Genomic DNA, 10,421 nt, shown 5'->3' with positions numbered 1-10,421 from the left:
CGAAGGAAAGAGGGATTTGTTCCCCCGCCTTGCGCCTCGCCCTCCCGGGTTGCAGGCGTAGGATCGCTGCTGCCCTCTGCCGATCAGCGCCCCCCACATGGCCCCGACCTCCAAAACAGCGCGCCCGGGAGAGAAAAAGAGAACGATTTCCCTCTCGACCCTTTTCCTGGAAAACAGAAACGGGCGGCGCGGAAGCCTCGTACGGCAATATAACTTTACACGTGTACAGTGGTTGCGTCGGAATTCTGAATCCTTCACTTTGGCGGTGAAGGCGGCAGAGCTCCGGTCTCCATGGGGGTGCAGCATAATAGTCGGATCTGCCTGCTAGATTTAGAACAAGGGCATCACGAGAAACGCTTCGAGCAACACCCCCGCCCTACCCCGGGTCTCCCACCCTTTCTTCTTCATCCTCCCCGCCAACTTTCCTTTCCCCTCCCGCAAAAACGCGCCTTTAAATCCCACCCATGAACGCGTCTGAAGTTGGCGAGCACCCACGCGCCCCCTGCGTCCTGTATTGGAAGTGACGTTCCCTCTCTCCCTCCCCATTGGCCGAAAGTTTGGGAAAGGGGCGGGGTTGGGGAATATTCCGCTTCCCCAGGAGCCGGTAAGTCTCTCTCTTTTTTCCAATGTGCGGTATTTTTTCCTCGCACGTTTCCTGGCGATTAATTCCCATCCCCTCTTCGTCGCGGGAGCCGACCGCCTTCACGGTAATGAAACACTCCCACCCAAAATTTCTGGCCGGTTGCGCCAAGCGTCTGCCAATGAATTCGGAATTCTGCAAGACCTCTTGTCTTGCTCTGCATGAAACAATGTGTTGTTTCATAATTCAAGAGGGGAATGGTTTAACAATCATTTTTTAAAATCTGCTTTAATTTTTTATTTATTTCAAAAACCGTACTTTTAATTCTGGCATCAGTCACCAGTTTCTCCAGCTAACAAGGGGGGGGGGGAGAATTCTGATGAAACTTGGAAATAACTGATTACACAGCTCAGGGCTAGATTACTCATGGTACTTAGATCTTAAGAGTTATAAAACATCAGTGAGTTTCCATTCCTCAGCCTTTATTCTATGTCAAAGTTTACATTTGAGCCTTGTTGCTGAAAGCCTGAAATACTTTGCAAAGCATCTATAAATAAAAATAAGGAAATTGCTGATGCATCACTTTTATCTAATTGGCATCTAAATTAGATTCCTTAAGCTCAGAATTAGAGTGCATAGAAAAAGGCCACCATAGCATCTTTCTGCAGTGATATGGGCGGGGGGAGGGAATGTCAATGCTTTGCTTGATTACAACTCATAAAGTTCCACAAGACTCTCGTTTTTGCTGCAGCTCTTCCAGAATTTATTACTCTACAACAGTTCGTAGAATCCCATATTGTAGTGGTGTTGTCCTGGGAGCTTCTTTTCTTCCTACCTACTCTCTTCCCCCTGTGATCCAGCTCTGTCACTGGTGGTCAGTGATTGTTAATGACTGGCAGGCTCAAATGATCTCACATGACTTGGTCTTGCTAAAGTGAATGGGATTAAGTGCTTGAACAGCCTCCTAAGTACCAAGGAGGGGAAATGCTTTCAAAGAATGGCAACAAGGGGTGCAATATTAGGATGAAATACATTCTTAACTATCCACTCCTACATACCTATTCTTTCTCAGTCACCTGTACTTACTTTTCCTGTCAGTCCTGTACTTTATGCAAACAAGTAGCAAGATGTCCACCTAGCATCTGTAGAAAATGATGTGATTCCCCCCCAAAAAAATGTTTATTTCAGATTGCTATTTGAAGCAGGTGGGTGGCTTTCAGAACTGTTTGATTATAGAGTCTGTGGCAACATTATTGACTCTTACAACGCAACTAATGGCTCAAAGCTCCTCCTCAGAGCTGACTGTATTTTTAGGCAGAGAGAGCTGATTGCCTCAATAGACACATGCAAGGAAGAGGGGCCAATGGTGGCAGCTCTACAGCCCTTTCTCTTACGCCCTCTGGCTGTGCCCTTCCGCTGGGGGAAAGAGTTACATATGCCAGGCATGTCCAAAGTCTGTATAGGGGGCCTAATCCAGCCCCTGTGGCAGTTTATTTCTTGGAGTCAAATCCTAAAAAAAAGCTGAACAACTTTGGTCGGCCCTCACTTCATCAGATCTGGCCCTCTTTGAAAAAAGTTTGGGCACCCCTGACCTATGCCATGTGGCTTGTTTTGCATTCCTGTAATTATGCTGCTGTCCCCAGGTGTGCTGGAGGAAGCTCTCCCGTTGCTGATACTGAAACATACATTTAAAGCACTCTCATGCCACTTCAAACATTAATGGTTGCCCACAAAAGATTCTGGAAACTGTAATTTGTTAAGGGTGCTGAGAAAGTAATACCTTTCAGGGCTGCTGTAAGGATTTCTGAGGTAATGTTTTGTTGAAATGCTCTGAACACTTGAAATGTGCTACATCAGTACTATTATTTGATCCCTTCCCTTTTTCACCATAGGAGATTTAACCTGCATTCAGAGGGTCCTGTCTATTTGCACACATCCAGCCTCCTCATTGTGAGGGCCGCCTCTGTAGAATGACCCTGCAATGATCCAGAAGAGGAGGAACGTGATTCTGCTTGAGGATGGAAACAGAGACATTAGCCAAACCTGCTAACCAAAGAACTGGCAGTCCAAGGGATAAGGATCCTTTTGCCCACTCTGCCAACACTATCAAAATGTTTGTCAAAGTCACTGGATAAGCAAAGACCAAAGGTCAGTCCCAGCAACATTTCCATTGTAGGACTCTGACGTGTATTTTCTGCTTGGTTTGCTTCTGGAAGAATCTGGAAACAGAGGAGGGAAATTATGAAGACCAACAAGCTCTCCTCTGTTATAGCTTCTTCCTCTTGACAGATGGGTTAAGAAGAGCAAACTGCTGACTCTGATAACTTCTCTCCCTGTTGCCTCTCTGCTGAGGTTACTGCCCCATTTGCTGGAAGGGACATTATTCTGCCAGAAGCAGGTGGTGCTGAAAAGGAGGTGAAAGCCTAGAGCAATTTCCAAAGGTATCTCAGGAAATCGGCTTCAAAATGGCAATTATTACAGCATACTTGACACTGTGGGTCTGCTTGCTGGATGTTTTCTCAGTGACTTGGAGCCGTCAAATGGCTGGTGGAGGCCCTGTAATACTGGATCACCCATTCATCACCGTCTGGAATGCTCCCAGTCAAGAATGTGAAGAGAAATACAGAGTATCCCTTGACTTGCAGATTTTTGATGTGGTTGCCAACCAGAACGAATCATTCACAGGGAGCGACATTACCCTTTTCTACAGCCACAGGTTAGGATATTATCCATACTACACTGAGAACGGCACAGCAGTCAATGGGGGCACCCCCCAAAACGCCAGCCTCAATAGTCATCTTTGGAAGACTGAGCAAGATATTGAAAAAACAATTTTGGAGGCAGGTTTCAAAGGTCTGGCGGTCGTGGACTGGGAGAGCTGGCGTCCCTTGTGGGTTCGCAACTGGGACTCCATGCAGATCTACCAGAATAAATCCATAGAGCTGGTGAAGGAGCAGCACCCCGACTGGCCTGCTGATAAGGTGGCTAGGGAAGCTAAGCGAGAATTCGAGCAAATGAGTCGGGCGTTCATGGAGCTGACTTTGGCGCTTGGCCAAAGCCTGAGGCCGGAGGGTTTCTGGGGCTTCTATGGCTTCCCTGACTGCTATAACAATGAATACAAAAACACCGATTACACCGGAGAATGTCCAGAGATTGAGAAGCAGAGGAATGACGAATTGCAGTGGCTGTGGAACCAAAGCCGAGCTCTCTATCCCAGCATTTATCTTCCCAAAGAGCTCAGATTCCTCAACAAGACTCTTGAGTTTGTCCGTCATCGAGTCCAAGAGGCATTCAGGATAGTGAACCAGATGGGGAATGGAAGCATCCCAGTCTTGCCTTATGCTTCCATTGAATATCAGTTCACAGAGACACAGAGCTTCCTGTCACAGGTAAGCTTTCCCAGATGTCCCAATGCAAAATACGATCAACCTTTGCCAATAAGTACTTAACCTGAAAACACAACGTGGAAGTGGGAGATACTTCTCTGTCGGGATGCTTGGAGAATCTTGGCTTCAGTGTGTGCAGTTGCCATTAAGAATCTGCTACAGTGATTTTCCTGGGAATGAGCAGTAGCCATGTCAAATATTTCTAATATTAATATTAATATTCTAATATTTCATTTTGAGAAAAACACTTACCCCAACATGTAGATGTTCATAACATTTCTCCTGGTTAAGCAAAAACGCTGTTGTTGTTCTCCCTTTTGCAACTGTTTCTGGTATATGTCACACTTTTATTTTTGGTCAGAAATGTTATGAAGGCTCTTGTTTTTCAATAAGCCAATGTTGAAAATTTTTGTGTTTTCGAATGTTGTTATGTATTTTAATTTTCCCCCATTTTATAAGTAAATATTATGAAAGAAAAATATCAAACTATTCCTATTTCAGATTTCTTTTAAGAAAATCGGGGTTTTTTAAAAAAAATAAAATAAATGTTGATGTTGTGTCAGTAATGAAAATGTACTGCAAAACCTCAAACTAGCACAGTCCCTGCCCAGCAGACTTCAGTTTGTCAGTAATGGGCAGGACTAAGGAGAAAATAAGCCTTGATTTGGGGTGTAGGGAGGTGGGGTGAGGATGTTTAGGAAGGAAGGCTGTAGAGGAGTTAGCTAGTGAGAGGCATGGAACAAGTGAATCTAGGGGAGCCCAGGAAAGACTTCGCAGAGGGAAGCTATTTTAAGAATAAATTTAAAGGAAGAAATGAAACACTGCAATGGTGACACAACAGAGGGGGAGAGGTTCTTCCATATACTTAGTAGGGAGTAGCAGGGAAATGAGCCAGGGCTTCATTTCGGATCAGGCTTTTTCAAGACACCATTGCTCCCCCTCCCCCTGCTTCTTCTACCCTTTTCTCACCTTGTGCCCCTTTCATAGGGAAGGTTTGGGGTGGGTGGTGACTGCAAAGCCCAGGCTCCTCTCACACTATCTCCACATAGCGAGCATCTCCTTGCAAGCAAGCTCTGAAAAACACTTCTGCTCCCACACCCCATGCCTGCACAGAGCAAAGTCAGTGTGAAAACAGGCCAGTATAAATATCGTATACTAAGAAATATTCACGTAATTAAAAACATATGATTCCCTCTTCCTGCTGAGCATACTAAGCATATTGCTGTACAATGCATTTCTTCTTCTCGTATTTAAATTTCCTGATCTGTACTTCCAATTTTGTAAACTGCTTTGAGGGTTTTTTTTAAATAATCAAGAGGTGTTTACATTTATTAAATAAATAATAATAAATAACATATCCCAGGAGATTAAACCAGTGGCAAATATAGGTTTTTGCTGAATCCTGCATTTTGTTGTTCCGATAAGAGACAAACAAACTTCCCTTCTCAATGGATTTGTGTTCTCGTTGCCTATCCAATTAACTAAATGTGCCACTGGATGGCTCTGTCATATTGTGAGCCTGGCTGCAGTTAGCAAAGTAATCACCATCTCTAAATCATTTGCTAGTACACTATACTTTACATATCCAACTAATTTTGCTACAGGATCTTTAGAGAGAGGGATCGCTTTAGCCGAGGCTTTCTGAATTTGCTGAAATGGAGAGAGGACCAGAGAGTGATGAGCAGCAGGATTTGTAGCAGCGAAGGCAGGATGTGACCAGAGCATGGATGAGAGGAGGAATCAGGTGGTTTCTAAGAATGTTGAAGAGGAAGGAGCATCAGCACTGGGCAATGACTTGACTCTGGAGGAATTTGAAGATGACTAAGAAAAGCATTGCATGCCTGGGAGACCGGGGCATGTAATAATAACGCTGGCATGTCCATGAGGAAGTGTCAGATCAGAAAGATATCTTGAGACAAGTGATCCGATAGAAGCAGATGGATTTGAAGGTCATCCACACAAAGGTCAATTAACAAAGGAGCCACTGAGGAGAAGGAGTTAGATCTCCAAAAAAAAGGTTTATTTTTTAAACACTTTGTTAAAGGCAGCAGGCTAAATGTTTAATCACTGATCATTTCCTGATTCCTTTCCTAATACATAATCCTAAGTATGGCCAAGAATCCCAGAGTGTTGCTGGGGTGTTGCTGCTGTCTAAAGGAGGGGTGGGGAACATGTGGCTCAACTATAACTCCCCATTGCCCCTGGCCATTGCCATGTTGGCCAGGGCTAATGGGAGCTAGAGTTCAAGAAGTCACTGTTTCCTCACCTCTGGTTTTAATGGACCAAGAAGGACCCAATGATGGGCATGCAAATCCAGATGTCAGAGAAGAGACTGCTGGTGAACTCACTGTTTTTGCTCTGCTTGTTCTGCAGGAGGACCTGGTCCACACCATTGGCGAGAGTGCTTCTCAAGGTGCTGCTGGGGTCATCTTGTGGGGGAGCACAAATGACAGTAACTCTGAGGTGAGTGACGCAGAGGAGCAGGATTGGGAGTGGGAGCCAGTGTGGTTCAGTGGTTGGAGTGTCGGGAGCCTGACTGTCGAGTCCCAGGTTCAGATCCTCATTCAGCCATGGAAGTTGCTGGGGGGTCTTGGAGCCAGTCACAGCATCTTGGCCTAACTTACCTTGCAGGGTTCTTGTGAGGATAAATTGGGGGAGGGCGGAAGAACTTTATGTGTTACCCTGGGCTCCTTGAGGAAGCGTGGGATAAAAATGAGGCCACATAAGTGAACCAGTCAAGGGACAGCAGCAGGATCCTGTAGCTATGGAGCAGAGTTTTGTTTTGTTTTCTTACAACCAAGCAGTACATACACCTCTCTCTGCTTTTGTACATCAACCTGTGTGTTACAGTAGCTGCCTTGTGGTTGTGAATAAATCTGTGACTATGAGGTGCTCAGATTTGCAAGTCCCTTAAGAGAGAGGTGAAGCATCCTTATTTTTTGACTTGCTTTTCTCCTCCTTTACCAAATGATGGGAAGCCCCAGTTTAGACAGGCCAGTCTACGTTGAAGGGGACAGTCCTGAATGTGCCCTGGAACCTTATTGCCTCTTTGCAAAACTTTTTATATTCACAAATGTATAGGTTGAAGGAGAACCTCTGGGGTAGGATGCCGTCATTAGCTTGGATGGGGTTAGTGGTAGTCCTTTTGCATCATCAAGTCAGCTAGCCAGCCAGGCTTCTTTATTTATATTTATAAAAGTCTGCACTGCCATATCACAAATTATCAGGGTGGTATACAAGGTTAAAAACATAAGACACCGTTAAAAAATGAAAATACAGATTAAGGTATGAAGGCAAATGGCTAATTTTGTTAGTTCTGCGATTAGGTGTGTGTTGATGTTGGTCTCGCTTTGTGAGTAACTCATGGGGGACTGAAGATGGGGCTTGGAGATCAGGCAGTGGCAGGAGGAATCCTCCCATTCATGCTCTTAAAGCTTTGGTCCTACAACAGCAGGGATGTGTTGAAGGAACTTGGCTGTTGCCCACTTAGAATGGGGGAATGCTAACTTTCTTCCCCTGGACTTGGTTTTGCCCCTTTCAGGAAGCCTGCCTCGATGTGAAGAAGTACGTGGACACTGTCCTTGGTCCGTACATTGTAAACGTGACCAGCAGCACCAGGCTGTGTAGCCAGATTTTGTGTTCAAAGAACGGCCGCTGTGTGCGGCAGGACGGGCACCTCGATGCTTTTCTGCACCTCACTCCTGCCAGCTTCTCTATTCAGAGACATTCGGAAGAGCCACACTTTGTTGTCAGGGGTCAGATGTCAGCGAAGGAGCAAGTCCAGATGGCCAAAGAATTCGCATGCCAATGTTACAGCGGCTGGGAAGGCTCGCAGTGTGAGAAAAAGTCAACCTAAGAGAAAGAGACACCTTATCTGTTTGCACAGGCACTTACCGTATTTTTCGCTCCATAAGACGCACCCGACCATAAGACGCACCTAGTTTTTAGAGGAGGAAAACACACACAAAAAAATTCTCAATCAAATGTTGTACAAAACTATTTAAAGCAGCAAAGTGGGCAGCTCCTGTCTGCTTTGCTGCTTTAAAGTGAGCCTCAGAGGAGGGAAGGAAGGGGAGCCATGGATCCTCCGCTCGCAACTGCAGCGGGATCCCGCTGCCATCCGTAGGCATTCACTCCCCTTACTTTTTAGGAGGAAAAAAGTGCTTCTTATGGAGCGAAAAATACGGTAATTGGCAAGGAAAGCTGCAGGAAAGGCACATTGCACCAGCCTGTACTCCTTAGGGATATAAAAATCTCTCCTCTCTCTCTCTTCCCTCACCACTACACACTTATGAGAGGATCTCCACATTTACCTTCTGGTCAACATGTGCTTATACATACTTTCCCCAGAAGCACATACTTGGCTTTCTCCTGAAATATGCAATCTACTCAGAAGAGAGGGAGGGAATGCTTTTCAGGCATGGCTGCACTATAGTACACCGCTTGTCCTTATAAAAACTAACAATGCGCATGCGTATCGATAGACCAGTGTGCATGTGTTTAAATTAAACTGTTAAATGCCTATTAAGATACATTGCTGGCCTGCCATTGCAATATTTCACAACACTCTGTCCTATCTCACGTATGACTTCTGCTCTCCAAGAGCCCTCCTGGCTGTCTTCAGGAGTAGACTTTAAACTTGTTAGTTGTTAGGACTGTGAAGAAACACCCTGATCTGCCCCCACCATTTCTCTAAGCCAATTTATCAAGTATCTCCTTCCAATTCTCGTTAGTTTTAAAGAGGGTACCTAAGACGCCTACCTGAGAGACTACAACGGCCTCAACATTGGCCCCCTTGGTCAGAAGTTCTCAGAAGTCACTCCCTCAAGAAGACAAGAAGAACCTGTCTCTGTGTTCCCTCCCACTATCCGGGATTCAGACTGGACTTTATGCAAGGCTGATCATCTTTGTTGTCTACTCGAAAGTAAATTAGAATCATATTGTAATGGCTAGGATAGGATTAGTCCAGTTTTAGAGCCACAGTGTCCTGGTTTATTTTGTATTCGGTTGCAACCTTCTGCCTGCTTTTCCTTTACCTTTCATGAAGATTTAATAAAGTTTACTAAGCTGACCACTGAAGTGTGTGTTATTCCCAGCCTCAGAGTTTTAGAATCCCCATGTGTCTTATATTGGCATCTGACTTTCTCAGGAGACCATGAAGGAGTGGAGGTGGAAGGTTATTTTGCCTATCTGGGTTCCACCGTAACCATGTGCCTAGAGATGCTTGGAATTTATGCTACTGAAAGTTTAGGATCAGAGTGTAAGAGACCAGCATGCTCTTCTGAGATCTGGGAAGGGCTCAGGGAGTGTGGGCTGTCTTTACACTCTGAGTAAGTTACAAGGGAACTGTCTGGGACATGCACAGTGCCCTTGGTCTCAGAGTTCTTGGGTTTGAGGAAGTTAGGAGTGGTCTCCCAGGGAAACAATCAAGTTGCTTTGAGCTTGGACCAGGATAAGGCAGCTGGAAGCTAGCCCTGATTTCCCTAGCAGTTTGTGAACCAAGGGATGCCCGGTGCAGTGGCTCGGGACCTTTTGAAAAGCAATTTGGTGGCGGCAGGCAGCTACCAGAGAATAAGACCCACTGGCAACACAGCAAGGCTGTTGTGTTGCAGTTGAATAAGAAACGTGATTTGCTCCCAAACATCCCTCCTACTTCACAAGGACAACCTTCCTCAAGCTGGTGCTCTCCAGATGTTTTAGATTCATGGGCTGGCTGGGGATGATGGGAGTTGTAGTTCAAAACATCTAGGGGGCATCAGGTTGGGGAAGGCCGAATTAGGACAGCAGATTGACATAAATACATCTGCAAATGGGCACTTCTGTTCCATGCTGCACCTTCCTCACCCCTCCCAACACTTTTTGGATATGAGGGCCACATTCACCCTTGGCCAGCCTTCCATAGGCCACATACCAGTGGTGAGTGTGGCCACTCTTGCATGCATGCACCCACAAGACACACCCGCAGCCTCCCCTCCTTAGCTAATCCATGCAGATCAGCTGAGAGGAGGGGTAATGCCCCCCTCTCTGCTCATCAAAAGGTCTAATTACCTGGTAAGCAGCAACCTGCACCCCCATCAAGGTTATGCTCTTGGTTTTCCCCATCCCAGTGTTGTGTCTATTTTTGCTGCTATGCCTAAAATCAGTATGGTCATGGGGAATCAGAAACATTTGCTTGTAGAAGTAGATCAGGCCCCCAAACTAGGATTAGCCACTCTTGCATTACTTATATGGGCAGCCCATTCTCAAATGACTTGTGATGGGAAAGTTCCTGGAAGTGTTTGTTCTTCTGAAAATGCACCTCTTGTACGAAGTGAAGTACCAGGCATTCATTAATGGAGGTAGAGTGACAGCAGGCCCCTCCCGGATGTCCTACTGTGGAAGTGCAAATTCTTCTGAATTTTTTCTGAAATCCTGGGGATCTGAGTAAAAGCATGCACGTCTACACTACCCCTGGG

General features: G+C 45.6%; 1 protein-coding gene across 2 annotated transcripts; it reads left to right on the top strand.

Annotated features, from left to right (window-relative positions):
- HYAL1 (hyaluronidase 1) lies at positions 1-9,037 on the top strand. Of its 2 annotated transcripts, none has more exons than XM_077924739.1 (4): positions 1-604; positions 2,473-3,969; positions 6,340-6,429; positions 7,508-9,037. In XM_077924739.1, exons 2-4 carry the CDS (start codon positions 3,046-3,048, stop codon positions 7,820-7,822), a joined length of 1,329 nt encoding a protein of 442 aa, XP_077780865.1. In that variant the 5' UTR covers positions 1-604; positions 2,473-3,045; the 3' UTR covers positions 7,823-9,037. The 2 variants fall into 2 exon arrangements, with proteins under 2 accessions (XP_077780865.1, XP_028574501.2); XM_028718668.2 differs by lacking the exon at positions 1-604 and adding an exon at positions 611-707.
- Positions 9,038-10,421: the final 1,384 nt, after the last annotated feature.

The sequence above is a fragment of the Podarcis muralis genome, chromosome 2 (genome assembly GCF_964188315.1).
Source record: "Podarcis muralis chromosome 2, rPodMur119.hap1.1, whole genome shotgun sequence".
NCBI lineage: Eukaryota > Metazoa > Chordata > Lepidosauria > Squamata > Lacertidae > Podarcis > Podarcis muralis.
This window is presented reverse-complemented; position numbering and strand designations above follow the sequence as displayed.

What these genes read in the sequence shown, in the direction of transcription:
- HYAL1 (XM_077924739.1), top strand. Translation starts at nt 3,046, where the DNA reads ATGGCAATTATTACAGCATACTTGACACTGTGGGTCTGCTTGCTGGAT. An exon ending in CACAGAGCTTCCTGTCACAG is followed by an intron (nt 3,970 to 6,339) that starts GTAAGCTTTCCC and finishes CTTGTTCTGCAG; the next exon opens with GAGGACCTGGTCCACACCAT. An exon ending in CAAATGACAGTAACTCTGAG is followed by an intron (nt 6,430 to 7,507) that starts GTGAGTGACGCA and finishes TGCCCCTTTCAG; the next exon opens with GAAGCCTGCCTCGATGTGAA.